The 27,664-nt window shown below is 44.2% G+C and overlaps 1 protein-coding gene across 1 annotated transcript; it reads left to right on the forward strand.

The window, feature by feature from the left end:
* The first annotated feature begins 211 nt into the window (after window positions 1–211).
* On the forward strand, window positions 212–26,137 carry LOC112060610 (butyrophilin-like protein 2). Its single transcript, XM_065571431.1, has 6 exons — window positions 212–268; window positions 4,940–5,095; window positions 6,605–6,955; window positions 8,486–8,833; window positions 20,840–21,190; window positions 25,882–26,137. The coding sequence occupies exons 2-6, from the start codon at window positions 4,975–4,977 to the stop codon at window positions 25,989–25,991; spliced, it is 1,281 nt and encodes a 426-aa protein (XP_065427503.1). The 5' UTR covers window positions 212–268; window positions 4,940–4,974; the 3' UTR covers window positions 25,992–26,137.
* Window positions 26,138–27,664: the final 1,527 nt, after the last annotated feature.

Genomic DNA, 27,664 nt, shown 5'->3' on the forward strand with positions numbered 1-27,664 from the left:
TATGTTTGTGTGTAGAAGCAGATCCCAATTTTAACACACCCTAGCATGTCACTGATTCAGATGACATCAAGTCTACCTGGATCTCCTTCAGAAAAAAATGTTTTCAAATGTGCCGATGTCTGGTTAATAGATAGCTATATGCATATGAGAATATGATAGTAAATTCTCCAGCCTGCTATAACTGATATCCCAAAAGGCTCAAAGGTTCCCCAGAGCCACATGCTGTACAGAGGGTGTGATGGGTGTATCACTGGAACCTGTTGTCTAGGTAAGAAAATAAATTCATCCTATTTGCAACAACGATCCCATCTGTCTGTCTTAATTTGGAAATGAAAAACGGATCTTTCCTGATTTAAATATGCATTACAGAGAATTACTGCCATTGGTAAGTGTGCTGTGTTTCGTTTCCACGGAATTTAAGACTTTTCTCTCAACTGGAGAGATTAAGCATTGTGACGTAGGGTGGTTGTTTCTAATCAAAGGAGTGTTTTGAAAGAGCTTAATACTGATAATTGAATGGCTTTATTCACCCATCTGGGATTTTTGTACGTAAACATACACTAAATTGTGCAAGCACTCCATGCTTGGAAGGTTGGTACAATAAATGTGTCCAGAATCTGTCCTGTATTTTTAAGACAAATTCATTGAGTATTGTTTAATTGTTGTATGCAATGGAATTGTAGCCATGTAGGTTGCTGGATATTAGAGAGACAAGGTGGGTGAGGTAATATCTTTTACTGGACCAAGTTCTGTTGGTGAGAGAGACGAGCTTTTGAGCTTACACAGAGCTCTTCAACTCTGGAGAATCTTTCAACAAATGTGGAAAATGAATCCTCTCTCCTGGTTGTGAAAAGTACAAATGGAAACCAGAGAGAAAGATCAGTCTGCGTTGTCTCCTGCTTTCGTTTATTTTATACCGGTATTACCATACTGACTTCAGCAGAGTTATGCCTGATTTACATGGTGTCAGTGAAGGGAGAATCAAGCCTCATAAATAATGCTTTTTCTTTTTAGAAACGGGGAATTGATGTTGGTGTGCAGGAAGGGAAGAAGAAATATGTTCCTTAATTATGCAAATAAGTAAATCTTGAAAACATTTTTGCTTGAATCAGACTCCGAACAGAAGCAACCTTTTGGTGTAATTTTATTGCCCCGATTAGCATAAAGTGTGTGGGAATCAATAGCATCAGGGGTTGGTGTTGAAACTGATTTAAAAGGTACCCAATTTAGGCTTAATACATTTTTGCCTATATTTATACATTTTCAGACAGAATTATTGTCACTTGTAGTTGCTGAACATATATTTATGCCAGACAATAAACAGACAAGTGGTAGGGGCCCAAATTACCAAGGTCTGTGGTACTGGGAAACTTGCCTGCACTTCATAATGGTCTTCTCAGTCTCAGGCCTGGTTCCTTCAGTTTCCCACCTGGTATTTCTCGTACTTCAGCCATTGTTAATTTGGTTTCTTATACCTTTTCACATTACATTTATATTAGCTTCCCTCCGATCACCGTAACCCGTACAATACACATTCCCAAGCTTCTATGTACATATTTTTTGCTATCTACACTATTTTCATTTCATGTCTTCATGTCACCTTCTTTCTGTTTTTCCCAACATAGGTACATATGCCATAATGTTTTGTGTATTTTTTGTACTCATTAACATCCTCTTATCTATGTCCTCCAACACAATACAATCCATTAAAATAACCTTTGTCCCGTTAGTATCTTTGCATGTGCTTTTTTAGGTGCTCTTTTTAATTTAGGTTATTGGTATTGAATTGTTCCCTTCAAAACTTTCAGAAATATAATATTTCTGAGGGTGTTGCTTATTATACTTGATAGAATAAGGTGGCATTTTCCAATACTAGTTTCCTTTGCCAGTCCTTTAACATACAAATTATCTTACAACACATTATTAGAATTGCTGTAATTATTAACACGTGTGTCCACAACTATATCTGAAAGATTGAGCTTTATAAGTTTATGGAGGGGATGGTATAATGAGACTGCTTACAATGATATGTAGCCAATCTGTGACTGCTAGCAGCAAAGATCTCCAACGGCCGGTGATGGAAGACTAGATAGGGAGGGCTCTGAGTTACTGCAGAGAATTTTTTCCCAAGTATCTGCCTGGTGGGTCTTGCCCACATGTTCAGGGTCCAACTGATCACCATATTTGGGGATGGGAAGGAATTTTTCTCCGGGTCAGATTGCCAGAGACCCTAGGGCAGTTTTCACCTTCCTTTGCAGCCTGGGGCATGGGTCACTTGCAGGTTTAAACTAATGTAAAGAGTGCCTTCTCTGTAACTTGAAGTCTTTAAACCATGAGGAGTTCAGTAACTCAGCCAGAGATTAGGGATATATTTCAGGAGTCACTGGATGAGGTTCTGTGGCCTGCAACGTGGAGGATGTCAGATTAGGTCATCATGATGGTCTCTTCTGGTTATGTGACCGTGGTGCCTGGAGGGGCCATGCTCAATCAGGGCAAACTGCAAATTATGGGGTAGACGATTCCCAAAACTGGTGGTTTATTCTAATAATTAGATTCACCAAGCCAGCAACAAAACAGCTACTACAACACCTTACTGGTTATCAAGAAACTAAAGCATATTTCTCCTGGCCTTCCTCCCAGACAGACAAGTCAAATATGATGAGAATTATTTTAAATCTTGTTCACTATATATAAAGTTCTGCCAGTCCCACATCTCCCACCAGATCCATAAGTATTTCCGATCTTAACCAAATACACGCTTACAGCCGATTCTTATAAACTAAACTAAACTAAGATTTACCTAAAAAGAGAAGAGAGAGTATTGTGGTTAAAAGATTGTTATACATACAGATATGGAGAAAGTTCCTTGGTCTGTTTCATAACAAGAGATGGTGAGCTTGCTAATTTCCAGAAAGTATTAACAGAATCAATTCCATAGGTTATAGTCCAATAGGCCATCCACGTGCAGCATTTGTTCAAATCCTTCCATAAGAATTTGCAGGGACAGTCCAGGGTACCCGGAGACCTCAGTCTTGTGACTTAACTTTCCGCTGACGAAGCTTAAGCAGATCTGAGATGAAAAAAGGATCAGGTCCCAAAGTTATTTTTTCTCTCTCTCACAGGTTAGGATAGTTTCTTGACAGCAGGTAACAGTGGGTATCCCTTGGAGGAAAAATAGGTAATACAAATTGTGGCTTTTGAAGCAATATTCCTATTTCTTATGTATACACAGGTCATTAGTTGCATCTATTAGCATAGGCAATTTACCAGTCAAATATTCATAGGTAGTTTACTATAAACTTCAAAGAGAAATAAAGGCAATGATATTGTTGCACCCAAGTTTCATCTAATTGCTAATATTGCCTTTTGATCTGTGCATCAATAGAATATAGTAATGAAATATTATAGACGGGAACCGAAGCTTAGCATCTACATGCTCATTAGATAACTTTGTTAAACTCCCAACAGATATAGAGAAACATATACAAATACAATTAGTATTAACTTCTAATTCTCTGACAATATAGGTTTGCATTTCAAAGGATATAGTCCACTTACATGGCTTTGATAACTATCGACAAGAAATGTTCCTGTAGGCCATTTCTGTACTTCTCTAATATGTTTTCAAAGGTTGATCTTGGGTCACTTAGCCTGCTGGTTGTTTAACCCTGGCTGGCCCAGTGTCTATGAAAACGAAATGCTAGAGTTATGTGCACTGGATCTCACCAGCGAACTGGTTTTAATACTTGGTCAATCTAATTAATTACTGTATTTAGTTTCTCTTTCATAGGAATTAAATGATTTCTGTTTCCTTGTAACAACAAACTTTGGGCGCAAATTTCATTTAGCAATAGATACTGCAAAGTTAGGGAGCAACTACACAGAACCAGAGCTTGGCCAACTTTTTATTGCTACTGGTTCAAGACAGTTGGGTACAGTTCTGATTTACTATAATTTCACATTTACAGGCAAAAAAACAATTGGATTGTTCCTCAGCAGCATATTCCTCCATTTTGTTCTGCAGTAACGTTTGGGAGAATCAGTTTAGTTCTTATTTTCCCTGACTGAGAGAGCTGTGAAGTGAGCATGCTCAGCCCCTGCAGGGCAGCGAGGGCTAGACCCAAAAATAGGAGATCGGCTCAGCATTGCACCACCTAACTGCTAGGTTCCCTGCTGCCCCGTGGGATCCTCAGCCCTTTGTGAGCTGCCCGGGGTCCCTACACAATACAGGGGGAGAGAGCGGCACGTAGAAATGGGATCCACAAAAGCCAGCAAGCTGAGTGGGGAGCTGGCTAGGCTAGAACGAGGAAGTGCTGAGGAGAGGGGATGGTCAAAGCCTGTCACTCAAAGGTCATTAGGTGCCTTAACTCCAGGGCGGAGGAAGGCTCCTATCTCCACTTGGGATGCTGAGTTGTCATCTCTCACCTGGAGCTGGGTCCCTAAGCCAGGGAGCTCTTTTCCACAAAAAAACACGGAGGAGAAGGCCAATAGGCCAGTGATTAGAGCGCTGAGTGGGGTTGTGGGATACTGAAGTTCAATTTCCCACCTTGTCTGATTTGTAGTCGAGATGTGAACCCAGGTAACTGCCCTCGCCAGTGGGCTACTGGGTATTCTAGAGTGGGGTTCTGTTGTTGAAGCTTTTCCACTTTGGATGAAACAATTAAATATTCAGTTAGCCAGCGAGAGACTGACTCTATAACCTTGTGGTGAGCTCACTCCCCTGGGAGACCCTTAAGTGTCTGCCGTAACTGTATGTTTGCTCAGTGTGTGTGTCAAGACACAGGGCCCGATCCTGTTCCTGTGGAAGTCAATGGTAAAATTCCCTTTACACTCACTGGGCTCTTTCTGTAACATTCTCTTTATGTTCTTCCTAATGTTTGGAGCTATTATCTAAACTCATTGCTGTCATTTCATGGTTTGCATTTCCTGACTGATGGAGGCTGACAAGATCTGACCCTGGAAGTTGCACCCTTGATGTCCTGCTGGTATTTTGAAAGCCACTTTCCCAGATCCTGCTCAGTGATGGATTCCTTATTTCCTTCAGTGACAACTATTCAGTTACTGATTTTTCTACAAATACCCCACCTGGCTACAGGTAACGAGAATTCTGTGTCAGACAAATTTTAAGAGGCAATTAATCATTACATAGGAATGGAAAGAATCACTAGCACCAAAAGAGATGGGTTTAAGATCTGGAAAACACACCGTACAATGAGTGACTTCAGGAGCTCAATCTATTTCACTTTATGAAAATAGGGTTAAGAAGTTACTTGACCGTGATCCATAAATATCTAAGTAACGCAGGGAGATTTGTGATAGCAAAGGTCATTTTAGTATTGAAAGCCAGAACAGTATCCAGCAGCTGGAAGTCGAACATAGAACATTCATACTATAAGTAAGATGTGAATCTGTAACTGTGAGGGTGACTAATCACTGGAACTAGGGGCTGTGGTGGATTCTCCATCGCTTGAAATTTTTATGTCAGGATTTGGCATCTTTATAAAATGAGATGCACAAGATACTTGGCTTGATTTAGGCCTGGGTTACACAGGAGGTCAGACTAAATGGTCTGGCCTTAACAGCTATGGGCTTATGTATTTTGTTTTATTGTTCAGAATAGGAGTTTTCATTTCAGAAAATGAGAGTCTAACTTTTTTTTATTTTCAGAGAAATTATTCTGTTTAATGTGTTTAAACTAATCAATCAATAGGAGAAGGTCATTCCACTAGGAATTATTGCTGATTAGATACTGAGGGACTGTCAGATTGGATTTAAAGTAACAATAATTAACTAAAAAAATATAAACAGTAAATCTTAAGTGTTGGAAGATAATTAGAACTTCAGATATCTGCATCCCTGATTTCAGTCCAGTGTTGGACAACAGAGACCAAAAGTTGCTATGAGAATTTTATGGTGTGTGTTCTCCGCAGTTTAATAACAATTTAACCATGGTATGGCATAAGCTGGATCATGCAGGCATTCTGCACTTGGAATGCCTTCTGGAGATGGAATAACAGCAGGAAAAGATGCATTGTCTGATAGATTATCCAAACACCTATCACTCTGCACCTTGCTCGCACCAATATTTTATCCTTCAAAATGCATCTGCATGTTTGTGTGTGTAAGTAAATGGTGGATAGATAGATAGATAGATAGATAGATAGATAGATAGATAGATAGATAGATAGATAGATAGATAATGTGGCCCTTCATATTTTGATAGGGAAAATGTGGAAGATAAATAGAAAACATATTTTCTGTCTTTAAACATTTAAAATGTTATTGACCTTTAAATAATAATAAATTGCTAAAATAAATCAGAGCAGAGGGGTAATCTCACTGTTCAGCCCCATTAAACAAGGGACACATGTTCCTGACTCCCAGGTTGCGGGATACATTTCTATTATATTTAGTGTGATATGAAAAGAGAAAGAGCACTGACCGGAATGGTGGGACATAGGTTGGAACTGTTTTCACATTTGAGTGGAATCTTCTAGCTGCCTCCCTATGGGTTTGGATAGGGATCCCCATAGTAATTCACATCTGCATTCCATAGAGAACAACCCAAAGCATATTACAAAGATGTATCTGTGTGTCCATACAGGCCAGTTTACAATCCATACCCCTGATAATATTGTCATTGGAGTCGCTGGAGAAGATGCTATCCTGCCTTGCTACCTGTCATCTCCAAGGGTCCCTCTGAGCACTGGTGTCCAGTGGACACTTGCAAGACCGCTGGAGAGAATAGAAGTGACCTTCTATAATGGAGGAGCACAAACAGAAAGGCAGGGTGAGGGATACCAGGGCCGAACGGAGTTCTTCACATCTCAGCTGAGCAAAGGAAACCTCTCCCTGAAGCTGAAGAACATCCAGGTCACCGACAAAGGGAAATATGCCTGCCAGGTTGATGTCTCAGACTGGCATGGAGAAGCCTACATTGAACTGGATGTGATAGGTCAGTGAAACAACTTCTTAGTTTACACCAAGGTAATCATGAATCTTCTACTGTCTGGAAATGGGAGACTGAGGAAGGCCAAATCCATCCCAGGGCCAACTCCTGTGAAGTCAGTAGGATTGTAACAGGGGTGATTTGGGAGCTGGGTGTCCTAGTGATTAAAGCAACAGGATCATTTACTGAGTCAAATCCCCATGGGAAATGCAACTGACAGGTCTGGGGTACAAAACATGAATAAATGTATCACTCATTCCTGAGGGCCTGCTCTACAGCTGGGGCCTGAATCAAGTGAAATCTGGCAGGCGATTCCACCTCTCTCTTAAATGACTCTGTCTCTGAAAGAAACCCCGCATAGAGCTGCCCACCGCGGAGGGGAGGGGGTGCAGGGAGGGGGTGTTTGTCCCAGCCCCTGTCGGAGTGGGCCCCCAAAGCAAGTGGCGTTGCACAGTGGTGCACAGGGTGGCAACGCCTCTCCCATTTGGCTCGGCCTGCCCTCCCTCATGATAGGGCACGTGACTAGGGCCAGTCATGTTGTGACCTTGCACATGGGGTTACTGCGCTGCTCACTCAGGTTTGGCCCAGCTGCCCCTCCATCATGAGGGATGGCTGCACCAAACCAAACTGGCACTGCTAGCCCACACACCACTTCACACAGCCTGGAGTCTGGATCCAGGCCCAGCCCCATGGGACAGGAACCAGCAGTAGTGTGGGGTGGGCTCACTCTCCAAACTCCACCACCACTGGGGCCTCCCCTCAGTGTTTTTGCACCCTTGGTAATTTCTTTGGAATGGGGAGTGGCCCAATTTCATATTTAGTTACAGGCCCCAAAAAATCTCTGTGCAGCCCTGCCCCCTCTTGCTGCTCCTTGAGCCCTTGGGAATCAAGAATCTTCCTCTCACTCCCCTGCTGCCCTCTGACTCCATGAATGGGTCCCCAGGCAGTGAGGATGCCCTGCCCCACTCCCTGCTGCCTCCCCATAAGCCCCTGCCAGTATCAGGAAGTTCATCAGTTCTCCACTGTGAGTCTGGGATGCTCATCAGCGTCCCCGTTTAGGAATTGTGTGGGACGCTCCCTATTATGAGCCTTGTGGGGCTCTTTGAGAACATCCCAAATTCACACCCCTTGTGAGCCTTGGTAGGAGCAATTCAGAGCAGAGTCCCCCCACCTCACCCTCTTTAGCCTCCAGAGTGTGAAGAGACTCATAAGAGTATGGAGAGAAAAGAGCACAGCATGCACTGAATGAGTCCTGTGGGGAACACAGTATATAGTTGTGTAATTAATCATGTGTATGCACCGGGGTCAGAGTTAGGGGTGCACTGGAAACCTCCATTCTTGTATTGCCTAAATTTTGCATACTTGATTTTGTACCTGTAGCATTCTTTTAATATAGGTTGTTTTTCTCCCTGAGTATTATGTATTTCTAGCTTCATATAGAATTCTCTACAGTGCAGAGTGGGAAGTGTACCCCTAAGGGCATTTTATAGGCAACTATCTGACACAAAGAACATGTGTATTGCTCTCTCCTGACAGCTCCCTATAGAATCCTTCCTAGCAACCCGGTTATTGGAGTCGTTGGAGCAGATGTTATCCTTCCATGCCAGCTCTCAGTCACTAAGTTACCTGGAAGCTTCAAAGTGCAGTGGAAGCTGTTTAGACCAGCAGTATTAATCCATGAGGTCTCCTATAATGGAGGAAACCAGACAGAAACCCAAGGGGAGAGACATCAGGGTCGAACGGAGCTGTCCATCACTGAAATGACTCAGGGAAACTTGTCACTGAAACTCAAGCATGTCCAGATCTCTGACAAAGCAGAATATGTCTGCAGCCTGGATTCTGGGAGCTGGTATGATGAGATGGTAGTTGTACTGGATGTGACAGGTTAGTGAACCAGCTTCTTGGTTTATGACAAGTAATGTTTTAGGAAATATTTTCTCTCCGAATGAACAGTGAAAGAGGAAGAAAAGAAGGAAAAACTTGAGCTATGCTACCACTTCCAAGTATATATTAGTAACTGTCTAAGTTATATTTTACTGGTTCATAGGATGCCTAGTTTTGTCGACAATTATGAGAGTTTCTGTATGTATGGTGTTAATGAACTATTAAATAATCTGGTATTACTATGAAGTTTGGATACATAGCCAAATTTACTGTTGGGTCTTAATAATTGTGCTCTAATTACATGATAGCAATATTCATTTTCTGAGCTTTTTCTCTAGAAACTTGAGTTTCTGACGGACCTATATCATAATGTCAGGTCAGGTCTATTTACATACCATATTTTAGACCAATGGAACAAACCTTCCTGTTCGTTTACAACAATATTGATGCTTTCTATTTGCAACATTTTATATTTTTTCTATTTGCCAATAGGCAAAAAAAGACACATTAGAACCTTAGTATACAAAGGCAGCTCCATCCCTAATACTAGGTATATTTCACATTCTGATTTGTATCAAAACTAAAGAATTTATAATAATTTATTTCATACATATGTCATAGAATCATAGAATATTAGGGTTGGAAGAGACCTCAGGACGTCATCTAGTCCAATCCCCTGCTCAAAGCAGGACCAACGCCCAACTAAATCATCCCAGCCAGGGCTTTGTCAAGACAGGCTTTAAAAACCTCTAAGGATGGTGTCATAACTATAAAGGGAAGGGTAACAACCCTCCTATGTACAGTACTATAAAATCCCTCTGGCCAGAGACTCCAAAATCCTTTTACCTGTAAAGAGTTAAGAAGCTCAGATAACCTGGCTGACACCTGACCCAAAGGACCAATAAGGGGACAAGATACTTTCAAATCTTGGTGGGGGGAAGGCTTTTGTTTGTGCTCTTTGTTTTGGGGGTTGTTCGCTCTTGGGACTGAGAGGGACCAGACATCAATCCAGGCTCTCCAAATCTTTCTGAACAAGTCTCTCATATTTCCAACTTGTAAGTAAACAGCCAGGCAAGGCGTGTTACTTTTTATCTTTGTTTTCTCAACTTGTAAATGTACCTTTTTGATAGCGTGTTTATCTCTGTTTGCTGTAACTTTGAACCTAAGGCTAGAGGGGATTCCTCTGGGCTCTTTAAGTTAGATTACCCTGTAAAATTAGTTTCCATCCTGATTTTACAGAGATGATTTTTACCTTTTTCTTTAATTAAAAGCCTTCTTTTTAAGAACCTGATTGATTTTTCCTTGTTTTTAGATCCAAGGGGGTTGGATCTTGATCCACCAGGAGTTGGTGGGAGGTAGGAGGGGGATGGTTAATTTCTCCTTGTTTTAAGATCCAAGGGGTTTGGATCTGTATTCACCAGGGAATTGGTGAAGAGTCTCTCAAGGCTACCCAGGGAAGGGAATTAGCACATTTGGGAGTGGTGGCAGCGGACTAGATCTAAGCTGGTAGTTAAGCTTAGAAGTTTTCATGCAGGTCCCCACATTTGTACCCTAAAGTTCAGAGTGGGAAAGCAGCCGTGACATGGTGGCAGAGCGGTGGGATAATTTTAAACCAAAAGCCAGTAAGATTTTTTTTTCTCCTTTCTAGCTGCTTGGAAAGCAGAGCTGTAGGTAGATGCATATCTTATCTCTCCTTGCCTGAAGGCAGAGGTGTTAAGTTTTTTTAACAAGGGTCTTTGTTAAGAGAAGGAGTCAAGCAGTGAGCAAACAACTGGCAAAAGGAATTTACGAGCTGAATTGTTTTTCTTCTTTCTAACTCTCGGGGATAGCTAGTTAGAAAGTTTCTGTTACCTGAGCAGCCTGAGCTGAGTACATCCCAGTTTCAGTGAACTTCAGAGGGGGTGTGACCCAGCACAAGAAAACAGGAAAATGACTACCAAAGAAGTAGCTAACAAACTAGAACTGGCCAGACTAGAAGCAGAAGAAAATGAAAAAAAAATCAGAGACTGCTTCAATTAAAAAAACTCGAGAAAGAAGCTGAAGAGAAAGCCAAAGAGGAGGCCCACAAGAGAGCTATGGAGCTGAAAGAAAAAGAGATGGAGGAGAGGGAAAAAGAGAGGAAGCATGAACTGGAATTAGCAAGGGCTAGGCCGGATATACCAGCCAATCCTAGCAACCCCTCTCCAGGTTCCACTTCCCATCCCAGAAAATTCGCCACCTACAAGGCAGGCGATGATACTGAGGCCTTCTTAGAAAATTTTGAAAGGGCCTGCCTTGGGTACAGCATCACTACAGACCAGTACATGGTAGAGCTGAGGCCGCAGCTCAGTGGACCCTTAGCAGAGATGGCGGCTGAAATGCCTAAGGAACACATGAACAGTTATGAACTTTTTAAAAACAAGGCAGAATCAGAATGGGGCTAACACCCGAGCATGCCCATCGGCGGTTCAGAGACCGAAGGTGTAAACAAGACAAGTCATTTACCCGACATGCCTACCACATTGACAAAAATTGTGATGCCTGGGTATCAGGAGCAAATAGTAAATCTCTGGAAGATCTGGTTTCCCTAGTAAAAATGGAGCAGTTTTTAGAGGGTGTTCCTGAGGAAATAGAAAGGTACATCCTAGATGGGAAGCCCAAAACTGTAACCGAGGCAGGGGAGATTGGAGCCAAATGGGTGGAGGTGGCAGAAAAGAAAAAAACTAGTAGCAGTTGGAGCGAACATCAGAAGGGGCAACCCGAAACAAAACCTTATCACCGGGGACAACCCAAGGCCCCACCCACATCCCAAGGGAAACCCCAGACGCCTTCTCACCCTACCACACCAGTCTCCACCAACCAACATCGCCCCGGTGATGCCTTAGCAGGGTGATGTTTTAAATGTAATGAACTGGGACATATAAAGGCCCACTGCCCCAAGAACCCCAACCAATTACAGTTCATTACACCACACTCGCACCAAAGATCCCCAGGCCCAGATGCCTCTCTCATACCCTCGTAGCGAAGGGAAACCTTGAGAGTGGGCGGAAAGAAGGTTATCGCTTGGAGGGACACTGGGGCACAAGTGTCGACTATCCACCGTTCCCTAGTGGACCCCAAACTCATCAACCTGGAGGCTCCAGTGACAATTCAACCCTTCCTGTCACAGTCTGTAACCTTGCCTACAGCCAAGTTGTATGTCCAGTACAAGGGCTGGTCAGGAATGTGGACTTTTGCAGTCTATGACAATTATCCCATCCCCATGCTGCTGGGGGAAGACTTGGCCAACCATGTGAAACTAGCTAAGAGGGTGAGAATGGTCGCCCGCAGCCAGGCTAAGCAAGCTTTCACCCCCATCCCTGTTCCTGAGCCGTCCACCAGGGCCCCATCTGTGTTACCAGAGACCCAGACAAAGGTGGTGGAACCGGATCCCCTGCCAACGAATGCAACAGCCGTAGTGGATCCAATCCCAGAGACCCAGCCAAAGCCAGTCCCAGAACCGGAACTGGCATCACAACCAGCGCCAGAACTGGCAACACAACCAGTGCCAGAACCATTGCCAGCACTGAGTACAGCGTTTGCAAACCCGTCTACAACTCCAACGCCAGGGGGCACCAGTGAGCCTGAACTGGCAGAAGCAGCAGATAACCCTACCCAAGAGGCTCAGCCGGAGCCTGAAATACAACATAGTGCACCAGCGGACAGCGATTCACAGTCAACGGAAACAACCCCAGCACCTGCATCGCTTCCAGAGGGACCAAGCCCAAGTCTACAGTCCAAGGAGGAACTGATGTCTCCAGCATCAAAGGAACAGTTCCAGGCCGAGCAGGAAGCAGATGACAGCCTTCAGAAAGCTTGGGCGGCAGCACAGAGCAGCCCACCGCCTCTCAGCTCTTCTAACCGATCCCGGTTTGTTGTAGAACAAGGACTTTTATACAAAGAGACTCTTTCTGGTGGGCACCAGGAGGACTGGCATCCTCAAAGACAGTTGGTAGTTCCCACTAAGTATCGGGTAAAGCTCTTGGGCTTAGCCCATGATCATCCCAGTGGCCATTCTGGGGTGAACAGAACCAAAGACCGGTTGGGGAAGTCCTTCCACTGGGAGGGAATGGGCAAGGACGTTGCTAATTATGTCCGGTCTTGTGAGGTGTGCCAACAAGTGGGAAAGCCCCAAGACCAGGTCAAAGCCTCTCTCCAGCCACTACCCATAATTGAGGTCCCATTTCAGCGAGTAGCTGTGGATATTCTGGGTCCTTTCCCAAAGAAGACACCCAGAGGAAAGCAGTACGTACTGACTTTCATGGATTTTGCTACCCGATGGCCGGAAGCAGTACCCTTAAGCAACACCAGGGCTAAAAGTGTGTTCCAGGCATTAGCAGACATTTTCGCCAGGGTAGGTTGGCCCTCTGACATCCTTACAGATTCGGGAACTAATTTCCTGGCAGGGACCATGAAAAACCTGTGAGAAGCTCATGGGGTGAATCACTTGGTTGCCACCCCTTACCACCATCAAACCAATGGCCTGGTGGAGAGGTTTAATGGAAATTTGGGGACCATGATACGTAAATTCGTAAATGAACACTCCAATGATTGGGACCTAGTGTTGCAGCAGTTGCTTTTTGCCTACAGGGCTGTAACACATCCCAGTTTAAGGTTTTCACCATTTGAACTTGTGTATGGCCGCGAGGTTAAGGGGCCATTACAGTTGGTGAAGCAGCAATGGGAGGGGTTTACGCCTTCTCCAGGAACTAACATTCTAGACTTTGTAAGCAACCTACAAAGCACCCTCCGACACTCTTTAGCTCTTGCTAAAGAAAACCTAAAAGATGCTCAGGAAGAGCAAAAGGCCTGGTATGATAAACATTCCAGAGAACGGTCCTTCAAACTAGGAGACCAAGTCATGGTCTTAAAGGCGCTCCAGGCCCATAAAATGGAAGCATCGAGGGAAGGACCATTCGTGGTCCAGGAGCGCCTAGGAGCTGTTAACTATCTCATAGCATCCCCCACCTCCTACCTAAAGCCTAAGGTATACCATGTTAACTCTCTTAAACCCTGTTATTCCAGAGAATTAAAGGTTTCCCAGTTTATAGCCCAGGAAACAGATAATGTGGAGTGGCCTGAAGGTGTCTACTATGAAGGAAAAAGTGACGGTGGCATGGAAGAGGTGAACCTCCCCACGACCCTTGGACGTCTGCAGCGGCAGCAGATCAAGGAGCTGTGCACTAGCTTTGCGCCAATGTTCTCAGCCACCCCAGGACGGACCAAATGGGCATACCACTCCATTGACACAGGTAATGCTCACCCAATTAGAACCCCACCCTACCGGGAGTCACCTCATGCCCAAACTGCTATACAAAGGGAGATCCAGGACATGCTACAGATGGGTATAATCCGCCCCTCTAAGAGTTCATGGGAATCTCCAGTGGTTCTAGTTCCCAAACCAGATGGGGAAATATGCTTTTGCGTATTTTTACCGTAAGCTAAATGCTGTAACTCGTCCTGACAACTATCCAATGCCATGCACAGATGAGCTATTGGAGAAATTGGGACATGCCCAATTCATCTCTACCTTAGACTTAACCAAGGAGTACTGGCAAGTACCACTAGATGAACCCGCGAAGGAAAGGTCAGCCTTCGTCACCCAGGCAGGGGTGTATGAATTTAATGTACTCCCTTTCGGGCTGCGAAATGCACCCGCCACCTTCCAAAGACTTGTAGATGGTCTCCTAGCGGGATTGGGAGAATCTGCAGTTGCCTACCTCGATGATGTGGCCATTTTTTCTGATTCATGGGCAGAGCACCTGGAGCACCTGGAAAAAGTCTTCGAGTGTATCAGACAGGCAGGACTAACTGTTAAGGCTAAAAAGTGTCAAATAGGCCAAAACAGAGTGACTTACCTGGGGCACCAGGTGGGTCAAGGAACTATAAATCCCCTATAGGCCAAAGTGGATGCTATCCAAAAGTGGCCGGTTCCAAAGTCAAAGAAAAGGTCCAATCCTTCTTAGGCTTGGCCAGATATTATAGGCGATTTGTACCACACTACAGCCAAATCGCCGCCTCACTGAGAGACCTAACCAGAAAGAAACAGCCAAATGCAGTTCGGTGGACTGATGAGTGTCAAAAGGCCTTTAAACAGCTTAAGGCGACACTCATGTCTGACCCTGTGCTAAGGGCCCCAGTCTTTGACAAACAGTTCCTAGTAACCACAGATGCGTCCGAGCGGGGCGTGGGAGCAGTTTTAATGCAGGAAGGACCGGATCAAGAATTTCATCCTGTTGTGTTTCTCAGCAAGAAACTGTCTGAGAGGGAAAGCCACTGGTCAATCAGCAAAAAGGAATGCTACGCCATTGTGTATGCGCCGGAAAAGCTACGCCCATATGTTTGGGGACGGCGTTTCCAAGTACAAACAGACCATGCTGCACTACAGTGGCTTCATACCGCCAAGGGGAATAACAAAAAACTTCTTCGGTGGAGTTTAGCTCGCCAAGATTTCGATTTTGAAATACAAAACGTTTCAGGAGCTTCTAAGAAAGTGGCTGATGCACTCTCCCGGGAAAGTTTCCCAGAATCAACTGGTTAAACATTGTTCTTGGAATGAGGAACATATTGTTAGTTTTTATATGATCATTAGTATGTCTAAAGGTGCATGTGTCTTATTAACTCTGTTTTCTCCTAGAGCTCCAGGAAGAAATCACAGCCAGTGTGGAACTGGCTGTCCAACACTATCTGTGATTTGGGGGGCATGTCATAACTATAAAGGGAAGGGTAACAGCCCTCCTGTGTACAGTACTATAAAATCCCTCTGGCCAGAGACTCCAAAATCCTTTTACCTGTAAAGGGTTAAGAAGCTCAGGTAACCTGGCTGACACCTGACCCAAAGGACCAATAAGGGGACAAGATACTTTCAAATCTTGATGGGGGGAAGGCTTTTGTTTGTGCTCTTTGTTTTGGGGGTTGTTCGCTCTTGGGACTGAGAGGGACCAGACATCAATCCAGGCTCTCCAAATCTTTCTGAACAAGTCTCTCATATTTCCAACTTGTAAGTAAACAGCCAGGCAAGGTGTGTTACTTTTTATCTTTGTTTTCTCAACTTGTAAATGTACCTTTTTGATAGAGTGTTTATCTCTGTTTGCTGTAACTTTGAACCTAAGGCTAGAGGGGATTCCTCTGGGCTCTTTAAGTTAGATTACCCTGTAAAGTTAGTTTCCATCCTGATTTTGCAGAGATTATTTTTACCTTTGTCTTTAGTTAAAAGCCTTCTTTTTAAGAACCTGATTGATTTTTCCTTGTTTTTAGATCCAAGGGGGTTGGATCTTCATCCACCAGGAGTTGGTGGGAGGTAGGAGGGGGATGGTTAATTTCTCCTTGTTTTAAGATCCAAGGGGTTTGGATCTGTATTCACCAGGGAATTGGTGAAGAGTCTCTCAAGGCTACCCAGGGAAGGGAATTAGCACATTTGGGACTGGTGGCAGCGAACCAGATCTAAGCTGGTAGTTAAGCTTAGAAGTTTTCATGCAGGCCCCCACATTTGTACCCTAAAGTTCAGAGTGGGAAAGCAGCCTTGACAGATGGAGATTCCACCACCTCCCTATGTAATCTAGTCCAGTGCTTTACCACCCTCCTAGTTAGATAGTGTTTCCTAATATCCAACCTAGACCTCCCCCACCGCAATTTGACACCATTGCTTCTTGTCCTGTTGTTTGCCATCACTGAGATCAGTCTAGCTCCATCCTCTTTGGAACCCCCCTTCAGGTAGTTGAAGGCTGCTATCAAATTCTGTCTCATTCTTCTCTTCTGCAGGCTAAATAAGCCCACTTCCATCAGCCTCTCCTCGTAAATCATGGTCCCCAGCCCCCTAATGATTTTTGTTGCCCTTTGCTGGACTTTCTCCAATTTGTCTACATCCTTTCTGTAGTGGGGGGACCAAAACTGGATGCAATACTCCAGGTGTGGCCTCACCAGTGCCGAATAGAGGGGAATAATCACTTCCCTCGATCTGCTGACAATGCTCCTACTAATACAGCCCAATATACCATTGACCTTCTTCGCAACAAGGGAAGGCTGACTCATATCCAGCTTCTCGTCCACTGTAATCCCCAGGTCCTTGCCTGCAGAACTGCTACTTAGCCAGTCAGTCCCCAGTCTGTAGCGGTGCATGGGATTCTTCCTTCCTAAGTGCAGAACTCTGCACTTGTCCTTGTTGAACCTCCAATACCCTTGTTCAACAAGGACAAGTGCAGAGTTCTGCACTTAGGAAGTGTAGAACTCTGGACCAATCCTCCAATTTGTCTAGGTCACTCTGGACCCTATCCCTACCCTCCAGCGTATCTACCTCTCCCCCCAGCTTAGTGTCAATTGTAGATACTGGCTCATCGAGCCGTTGATCAATACCCATTGAGCCTGACAATCTAGCCAGCTTTCTATCCACCTTATAGTACATTTATCCAATCCATACTTCTTTAATTTGCTGGCAAGAATACTGTGGGAGACCGTATCAAAAGCTTTGCTAAAGTCAAGATATATCACATCCACCACTTTCCCCATATCCACAGAGCCAGTTATCTCATCATAGAAGGCAATCAGGTTAGTCAGGCATGACTTGACCTTGGTGAAGCCATGTTGACTGTTCCTAATCACCTTCCTATCCTCCAATTTCTTCAAAATGGATTCTTTGAGGACTTGCTCCATGATTTTGCCAGAGACTGAGGTGAGGTCTGTAGTTCCCTGGATTCTCTTTCTTCCCTTTTTTAAATATGGGCATTATATTTGCCTTTTTCCAATAGTCTGGGACTTCCCCCGATCACCACAAATTTTCAAAGATAATGGCCAATGGCTCTGCAATCACATCAGCAAACTCCCTCAGCACCCTTGTATGCATTAGATCTGGACCTATGGACTTGTGCATGTCCAGCTTTTCTAAATAGTCCTTAACCTGTTCTTTCACCACTGAGGGCTGCTAAGCTCCTCCCCATACTGTGTTGCCCAGTGCAGCAGTCTGGGAGCTGACCTTGTCTGTGAAGACCGAGGCAAAAAAAGCATTGAGTACTTCAGCTTCTTCCACATCATCTGTCTCTAGGTTGCCTCCCCCATTCAGTAAGGGGTCCAGACTTTCCCTGACCTTCTTCTTGTTGCTAACATACCTGTAGAAACCCTTCTTGTTACCCTTCTTGTTACCCTTCACATACCTTGCTAGCTGCAACTCCAGTTGTGCCTTGGCCTTCCTGATTACACCCCTGCTTGCTGTATCAATATTTTTATACTCCTCCCTAGTCATCTGTCCAAATTTCCACTTTTTGTAAGCTTTCTTTTTGAGTTTAAGTTCACCAAAGATTTCACTATTAAGCCAAGCTGGTCGCCTGCCGTATTTGCTATTCTTTCTGCACATCAGGATGGTTTGTTCCCGCACCCTCAATAAAGCTTCTTTAAAATACAGCCAGCTCTCCTGGACTCCTTTCCCTCTCATATTAGCTTCCCAGGGGATCCTGCCCATCAGTTCCCTAAAGGAGTCTAAGTCTGCTTTTCTGAAGTCCAGTGTCTGTATTTTGCTACTCTCCTTTCTTCCTTTTGTCAGGCTCCTGAACTATCTCATGGTCATTGCTGCCTAGGTTGCCACCCACTTCTACTTCCCCTACCAATTCTTCCCTGGTTGAAAGGAGCAGGTCAAGAGAAGCCTGGCCCCTGATAGGTTCCTCCAGCACTTGTACCAGGAATTTGTCCCCAACACTCTCCAAAAACAGACTGCTCCCTTGAGACAGACAACACAGTTCAACCCACCTTTCTCTGCACTGGCTATCTGCAGACTAACTTTGCTAGACCCAGATCACAGGCTAATTACACGGCTCCCTAGCCTCCAGCACTTGTACCAGGAAGTTGTCCCCAACACTATCCAAAAACTTCCTGGATTATCTGTTCTTTGCTCTCCCAGCAGATGTCAGGGTGATTGAAGTCCCCCATTAGAACCAGGGCCTGTGATCTGGAAACTTCACTTAGTTGTCCAAAGAAAGCCTCATCTACCTCATCCTTCTGATCCAGTTGTCTATAGCACACGCCCACCATGATATCACCCTTGTTGCTCTTGCCTCTAAACTTAACCCAAAGACTCTCAACAGGCTTTTCTTCAGTTTCAAACTGGAGCTCAGAGCAATCATACTGCTCTCTTACATACAGTGCAACTCCTCCATCTTTCCTCCCGTAACTGTCCTTCCTGCACCTAAGATAACTAGCAGATTGCCCTACTTTCTCAATATGAATCAGGAGGCTTCCCATCTTGTACCCTCCTTCTTGTGTTTCCGCCCGGTATCCCACTCCCCCACTTACCTCTGGGTTTAGGTCACCATCCCCCAGCAAACCTAGTTTAAAGCCCTCCTCACTAGGTTAGCAAGTACTTTTATGTGTTAATTAAATTATACATAATACATTTTTCATTCTTAAAGAAGTAAATGAAGTTTAGTTTTATAAGCAAGTAACTATGGATATTTCAAGTTTTCCAAAAAATTCATTTTTTTCCCAAATAAAACATGTTTTTTTCCCCCCATGCCTTTAAAATTTCCAGAAATTTTACATCCATATCACCCACCAGTGTGAGGCTGAGGGGGCCAAGTCCATCTCTGGAATGACTCCACTGAAGCCAATGGAATTCAATTCAGTTCAGTTTGGAGCAGGCCGGCTGGGTGCTGGAGGTAGCAGGTTTCTTTACTGAGTCACGTTCCCATTTGAAATGTAGCCTCACATATCTAGGGCACAAAGACCCAAACATAACAAAATCCAAACCTCCAAAACAAAGAAACAACAACACCCCCAAACTCTGTGACAGAAATTCTTTCTGCTGAGGAATAAATCAGGCCATATCTGGCTATTGCTCACAGAGCCACGTGCATGGGCTCTTGTAGTTAAGATTCTCCTCAAAGAGAAGTTAGATAAAAGCAAAATATACTCTTGCTTTATTTCTTGGAATCTAGAACCGACATACAAGAACCTAAAACGGAGAGAGAGAAAACAGGTTGTTCCCTTAAGGCAGATAGGCACAGTTCACCCCATCTTTCTCTACACTGGCTATCTGCAGACTAACTTCGGCTAGACCCAGATCACACACTAATTACAGGGCCCCCTAGCCTGCAAGCAGGACCGAAAACCCCTCATCTTTAAAGTGATAGCTTGTAATTTTAACAGTTTTCAATATCTCAACACTTCTCATGCCCTTGCAGCCCCTGACCTCATGTAGAAGAGTCTCCCTCACTCATAGCCCTGACCTCTTCTCCAAGAAGCCTTAAAGAGCTCCACAGTCCCAGTCCTCTTGCTCCATCTTGCCTCACAAACCCCTGTGAGCCTTGCAAGGGGTGAGTCACAGCCCCCGTTCCACCAGCTTTCAGAGGCTCAGCTGGTTGAGAAGGCTCCTAAGGGCAGCAAGTGCAGTGTTGGTCCCATATGGAATGACACAGGGTCTCTACAGAGGGCTGTTCTGAACAGAGACCCTGTGTATCGATATCCCCACTACTGCTGGACACAAACCTGCTGGTGAATTGATTCTTTTGCCAAAAAAAAAAAAACCAACAAACAAACAAACTTTTTCCAGAAACTATTCACTGACCCACATTCAGCAAATAGCTTTGTTTGGGAATTTTTCTTTTCAACAGTATTGCAACATTTCATTCTGAACTTTGTGTTTTTAAACTCTTCTTTTCAAATTTTCGATTTGAAACTGCATTTTAATTTTAAATTTCTAACTCTCACCAGTGTTTTTGTCTGTGTGTGTGCATGCATGCATGTGTGTGAAAACTGAAAATTGCGAGTGAAAATTGAAAAACTGCAACCAAAACAAAAAGTTTTGGGTCGACTCACAACATTTGGGTAGATTCAAAACTACTTATTTTATTTTATTTTATTTTATTTTATTAGTTTTTATTGCTGATGAATAAAGTGGAAAAAAAATGTTGAGTTTCAAATTAAAACATTTTTCTGGGGTGGTTTTTCTCTTCAGCTCCGAGAACCAAAAAGTCCTTTATTCGCACAGCTCTAATCTCCACACAGGCCGATTCAAAATCTTTCCCCCAAGTAACCCTGTTATCAGGGCAATTGGAGAGGACGTGGTCCTGCCCTGCCAGCTGTCAGCCACCATTATCCCTGCAAGCATCACTGTCCAATGGATCCTCATCCAGCCCTCTAAGAAACCAGTCAAAATCTTCAACAACGGAAGGTTCATTGAGGACCGGCAGGATGAGAGATCCTGGGGTGGCATGGAGCTCTTCAGCACTGAGTGGACGAAGGGGAACATGTCTCTAAAGCTGAACAATGTCCAGCTCCCCGACAGAGGGAAATATATCTGCAGTGTGGCAGCTGGGGACTGGTACGACAAGGTGGCCATTGAGCTGGAGGTGACAGGTCAGTGCCTTCTTTTCATTCACTGCAGTAATGTTGAGTCTGTTACTGCCCTGTAATGTGAAGCTTGAGGAGAGAGAGAGAAAGGTGCCAGACCCACCCCTGGAGTACGCCACTGATTCTGATGTAATTATAATGACGAGGGACTGGGAGCAGGGTGTCTAGGTCATACAAGTAGCAGGTCTGTCTATTCAGTCATGTAGTTATGTGAAATGCACCTAAAACACAGAGAAAAAATGTTACATCTTCATAGCTGGGTTGCTCAAGAACTCAATTCATCCATTGATGTAGCTATTGCCTCTCAGGGAGGTGGATTATCTGTGCCTTCTATTGGCATAGATAGCATCTACACTGAAGTGATACAGCAGCTGTGACACTGTCGCATTTCAAGTGTAGAGAAGCCCTTAGCTAGCTCTTCCTTCCTCTGGCCTCTTCTAGCCTCACTCCTTCACCAGCTCCTGGGATCCATCTTTGAGATGTTGGATACTCACTCTCTGTCTAGGGTAGCTATCTGTGGAACAGGGCAGGAAACAGTTTTTCCCCATCCCATTAAAAAAATTGCTGTTATGAATCTGGATAACAGGCAAAACCTCGAAAAAATTTGTGAACTAAAAATTAAACAAAAACAAACAAACAAACAAACTAAAAAACATCCTATGTGCGGATCAATGAAAAGTTTTTTTTTTTTCCAATTTCAAAATATTTTGTTTCCATTTCAAAGATTGAAATATCTATCTATCTATCTATCTATCTATCTATCTATCTATCTATCTAATTAGCTAAATTTCAGACTAAAAAGTGGACAGCAACACTGGAATTTTTCATTTAGAAAATGTCAAAATGTTTCATTTTGACAATTTCAAAACTTTTTTTCTTCCCCAGAAAATTTGTCAAGACTTGACCCTTTAATGCAAAAAGTTTTAATTTTGATGAACTGGCATTTTCTGAGGGAAAAAAAAATGTTTTGTCAAACAATCTGGCCTCCATCACCATAGTATCTGAGCACCACCCACCCATTCATGCTTTTATCCTCACCATCTTTTATGAGCCCAGAGCTATCACGGTAACCTCTGGACCATCTTTCTTCTCAGTGACATCCCTCCATGTGTCCCTTAACAGAGGCTAATTGAAGACCACCATGATCAATGAACGGAGCTGCCAAGTTTTGTGCAGCTCCATGTTTGGAACTTTATGCAAATTATTGAATGGAATAATCTTCTATTTGTGGATAATCTGCATATATACATAACTTCTGCTTTAAAAAAAGAGTCATGACTTTCACTGGGAATCAGGCAGCAGTATTATCAGGGAAAGGCGTTGGTCTGTCTGAGCCTTATGTAGGAGGGCTTCCCCTCAGGGCAGGGGAGGAACCAAAGTGACACAGAGACCAGCACAAAGGGACAAAGCAAGAGGGAACCAGAAGGGGTTAGAGGGAACCAGAAGGGAACAACAAGCAGAGAACCTTTGGCGGCACCCACTGCCCTGGACAGCTGGTGAGGGACACGTTGGCATTGCCAACAGGAGCTATGGCTGGACGTGTGTAAGTGTTTGAATGCTAGGAAACCTGACCCATGCTCCTGGACTGATGCACAGCCAACAGGAGGCGCTTCATAGGGAAGTCTCTGGGGTTGGTGCAGCCCCAGATGGTATGCACAGCAATGGAAGTGGTGTGGAAAATCACAGCCAAACTCCAAGTGCTGTAGCCTGGTGCACTGTAGAGAAATACATGCTGGAGTTTTCTTCTCATTGCAAGAGGAACACACACCAGAGGAGCTGGTGAACTATGCCAGCAGCACACAAACATTCAGAGCCCCCACCAATTGATTTTTCTGGTAGAGGGGCATCTTTCCCCACAAATCTTCATTCTCAGATAGCCGCAGGTACAGTTTTTCATACCTGACCATATGCTATTTTTTTCCTCCACTTGCTGCACATAGGATTTGAACCTAATGCCTCCTAATGCACAGCACAGACTTGACCTGCTTGAGTTATGGACAGTTGGGTATCAGTGGGGAGCTGCCTAAGCTACTCAATGAGAGACACAAAGGAGAGGGGGTTGTTCTACCCGTCAAAGGGAGTTGGTGCCTCAGCTGGGTCAGCAGAGGACATAATTCCTCTCCTTCAACCTATGGGATGGCCGGCTCCAGGGCTCCCTCACTCTCTGCTGTTGAAGCTGTTCTACTGTGTATAAATAATTAAATAGCCATTGGACCATGCACTTGAATTCTGGGGGTCCCATATTGTGACTGAGTGCGCTAACCCATCACAACCATCTCTTCCTCTACCTGTTTTTAGTTCAGGGCCTGATCCTGTAGGTGTGTTCTGGTGGGATAGGTGGGAGAAAACCAGATTTGAGGATCATGCTGGGACCTGGACATGAGTTAGGTGCTGGGCACCAGAGCTGAGATGGGTGTGCAAATGCTCACAACCAGAAATGTAGGCGCCTAGGATACTTCATCAGCAGACATGTAAATACCTGAGGAGAATTCCGTCACCTACAGGGATAGGCAGTGGCTCAGTGCGGGTTTTGAGGCTCTAGATTTTGGAGTCGGGAGCCTAAAGTGCCAGTTAAGCCCCTAAATCGCTGTTTCGATCTAGCGCTGAGACTTTCTGTAAGCACAGTCCCCACCTATCTGCCTGTGGAAAGGAAACCTGATGCTGCTGCCCTCCTAGAAACCAAGAATGCATGTCAAACTCACAGGATGGGAGACTCTATCCTAGGAAGCAATAACTCAGATAAAGATTTGGGGGTCGTGGTGGATAATCCACTAAACATGAGCTCCTAGTTGTACTCTGTGACCAAAAGGCCTAATGTGGTCCTGGAATGGATAAACAGGTGAATCTGGAGTATTATAAATGGGGTCAGCATAGATCAGTGGTTCTCAACCTTACCAGACTACTGTACCCCTTCCAGGAATCTGATTTGTCTTGCGTACTCCAAATTTCACCTCACTTAAAAGCTACTTGCTTACAAAATCAGACATAAAAATACAAGTGTCACAGCACACTATTACTGAAACATTGCCTACTTTCTCATTTTTGCCATATAATTATAAAATAAATTGATTGGAAAATAAATATTGTACTTACATTTCAGTGTGACGCTTGAGCCTGTATTTCACTTGTGAGCCTTGTCTGATGCCTGAACCCCAGCCAATGGGGCTGAAATATGTAACTTGGCTTTGTGGGACCTGGGTAATTGCCCTGCTTGCCATCCCCTAATGCCAGCCCTGCACTTGCAATCCCCCTAAACCCATCCCAAGACCCCCCCGGGGGTTGCAACCTCCAGGTTGAGAAACACTAATTTGGATGAGGTGAGTACCCTCTGGAAGGCCTGTGCATAATCCAAGGGTACGTGTACCCCTGGGTGAGAACCACTGGAATCAATGATCAAATGATCCCTTCTGGCCTTGGAATCTATGCATCTATGATCCAGGCAAAGGAAGTACCATGCTTGTGTTCTCAGCAGAGCCCAGAAGTTGAGTAGAAGCATGGTTCCCTGCCTGTCGACTTCATAATAGCAAAAGGACTGGGAATGACGTTTTAGAATCAGCAAGGGATGGATGACCTGTGCCTTGCAGGTCAGCAGAACTTGGGGAAAGGATCCCATTTAAAGATGCACTTGTTCTCCATATTCACCCTAGTGCAGGGAACCAGCTCAGGAACTATTCACCATGTAACTCCCACTTAGCCTTCAAAACAGGGCTTACTTGGTGCCTAGTAGAGTTACATTAAATATTAAATAAAAATACATTAAATAACATTATTTTTTGTGAAAGTGGCAAAATGTTTTGTTTCCACTTTTCAATTCAAAATTGTGTTTGGATTTTAAATTTGGCTATTTTAAACCAACAAATACACACACACACAAAGGATATATGACACCTAAAATACCCAAATTAGAGCAAAAATTCAGAAAATAATTAATTTTGAATCAACAAACAGTTCAGTTAATTTGAAATGAATTGTTTTCAAGTTCTTCAATTCACTGCACAATTTAGAAAAATCTGTTCAGGGAGCTGAACAGAAAAATCCCCCCCCCCCGCCCACCAAAAATCTGGTTCATTTCAGACCGAAATATAACTTTTTCCCAAATTATCCATTTTGGGTGTTTTTCACCCATTTTTATGTCACCCTGAATCACCCTGAATGTAGGCCTGTGTCAAAAGATGCACTCTTATCATCAGCTAGTGAAGGTGCCCAAGGCTGGGCTGGGACTGATTCATGTTAATTGTGGGCAACAAATGAATTGTTTCCTTTAATTTGTTGTCATATGCGGTGTGATGTCATGGTGGACAAAGGGAGCTCCATGCTGGAGTATCAGCCATAAGTGACAGTGCTGCCCAGAGGATTCAGGGGACCTGGGGCAAAGCAATTTCAGGGGCCCCTTTCATAAAAAAAGTTGCAATACTATAGAATACTATATTCTCATGGGGGCCCCTGCGGGGCCCGGGGCCTGGGGCAAATTACCCCACTTGCCCCCCCTCTGGGTGGCCCTGATAAGTGAGTAGCTCAGTGAAGAACTCTACTTATTTCTCTCCCAAACATCTCTTGCTCAGGCCCTAATTTTTTTTGCCATGTCCAGGATAAGCTCCTAATTAGAACTGGGTGATGAGCGAAGTAACATTCTCAGACTCTACTATGGGCCCAGATCACTTTCTCTCTCACACCTGTCATTGCTACACCCCTCACAGCAACAGGAAACAGACAGAGGAGAGGAGAATTCAGAAGAGATGGCCAAGGTCACAGGAAAGCCCCCGCTAAGAGAACAAAGAAGAGTAAAATGAAGGAGAGGAAAGAATAACAGAGGAGCAGAATGGCCAGAAACTTCTGGGGGATATTGACACTAAGGGGGACAATGACACTGTGTAACGAATGTCACATTGCTCGTAGTTTTGTTAGACACTGATCCAATAATGCAATAAACAGAGGCCGCACCACATCAAAAGGCTCAGGATTCTGTTATGATTATTATCGCTAAAGCTGGTAAGGAAACTATTTTCCCACCCCCATGAAAATGTCTGAAATTTCAAAAAGGCTCTGACTGCCAGATGCTGGGACTGGACGACTCGGGATGGATCACTAGATATTTGCCCTGTTCTGTTTATTCCCTCTGGGGCACATGGCACTGGCCACAGCTGGAAGACTAGGGCTACTGGGCTAGATGGACCATGGGTCTGACCCAGCATGGCCATTATAGTGTTCATATGTTCTTAGCTCCAGAAACTGGACAAAATTCAAAAATCCCAGAAATGCTAGTGAACCCCCCCAAAATTGGTTTGGGTCAATAAACATGTTTCATTCTGATATTTTCAAAATGTTTTGTTTTGAGTCTGACCATTGAAAATATTTTATTTTATTTTTTTAGTATAATTAGTTTCCATTTGGAAATGTGAAGTCATTTCACAGTGGAAAAGTGGAATTTGTCAATTCAAAAATGTCAAAACAAAAAGTTGTGACAATTTCAAAACTTTTATTTCTAATATTCACATGCCCTGAAACCTCCCTACCATGCCAGGGCTATATGTGCCCCCGATTCTCCCCTCCCCCCATGACTAGGAATCTATGTGCCCCTATTCCTCCCTCCCCCTCAAAGGGCTCTGTGTGCTCCAACAGGAGAGCTTAAGCGAGTCACAGCCCAACATAGCAAATGGCCCAGTGGTCAGGGCACTCACCTGGGGTATGAGAAGTCAGTTCGGGTCCCTGCTCCACATCAGGCAGAGCAGGGGTACGAATCTTGGCCTTCCATGTCCCAGCTGAGTCCCATAAGCCACTAGGCTATTTGCTAGTGGTTGCACAGGCCCCCCAAGCAGGTAATTCCCATGGTAAATAATCAGTCATTTGGGCACTGAACAGGCACAAAGAACCCCACACTTCTGATACTGAATAGGTTGAAGTGTGAGGTTAAAGGGACCCCGGAGGAAAGGAACTGGTTCTAAACCCCAAATCACTATTCAGAATAAAACATGTCTGAACCAAAGAGGCTACTTTTTAGGAGTGTGGAGAGAGGCTATCTTGCAGTATTCACACCGCACCGGCACTTTGTCTGATGGGTCTGTGGATAAATTATCAATATTAATTAAATGTTATCTGTCATTTTTCCTTCAATCATCAACTTCATCACTCTTGAATGTCTGTTATTAGGAGGCCTGTCCAGGCAATAACTCACTGCCAGGCAGGGGCTACAAAACCAGTTCCGAGTTAAAGGAGCCACTGCATTTTAGCTTCAAGATATCAGGGTCCAGCTGCAGTCACTTTGGTTATTTATACTTTCGTAACTCCTGGAAGCTATAACCAAATGGGGCCCTGTTATGCTGGGCACTGCACAAGGACACAGAGCTTAGGCCCAGAACCTCCACGGTATTAATTTCAGTGGGAGTTAGGCACCTGAATGCCTTTGAGGATCTGGGCTTTAGTGTCTAGAGATACACAACAGACATAGAGGAGGAGGGAAGATAAGGGCACAGCAAAGAAAAG

The sequence above is a fragment of the Chrysemys picta genome, chromosome 17 (genome assembly GCF_011386835.1).
Source record: "Chrysemys picta bellii isolate R12L10 chromosome 17, ASM1138683v2, whole genome shotgun sequence".
Lineage (NCBI taxonomy): Eukaryota > Metazoa > Chordata > Testudines > Emydidae > Chrysemys > Chrysemys picta.

Coding starts and splice junctions, on each gene's coding strand:
- LOC112060610 (XM_065571431.1), top strand. CDS start 4,975: ATGTCCTGCTGGTATTTTGAAAGCCACTTTCCCAGATCCTGCTCAGTG. Junction 5,096..6,604: donor AATACCCCACCTGGCTACAG/GTAACGAGAATT, acceptor GTGTCCATACAG/GCCAGTTTACAATCCATACC. Junction 21,191..25,881: donor CATTGAGCTGGAGGTGACAG/GTCAGTGCCTTC, acceptor CACCCCTCACAG/CAACAGGAAACAGACAGAGG.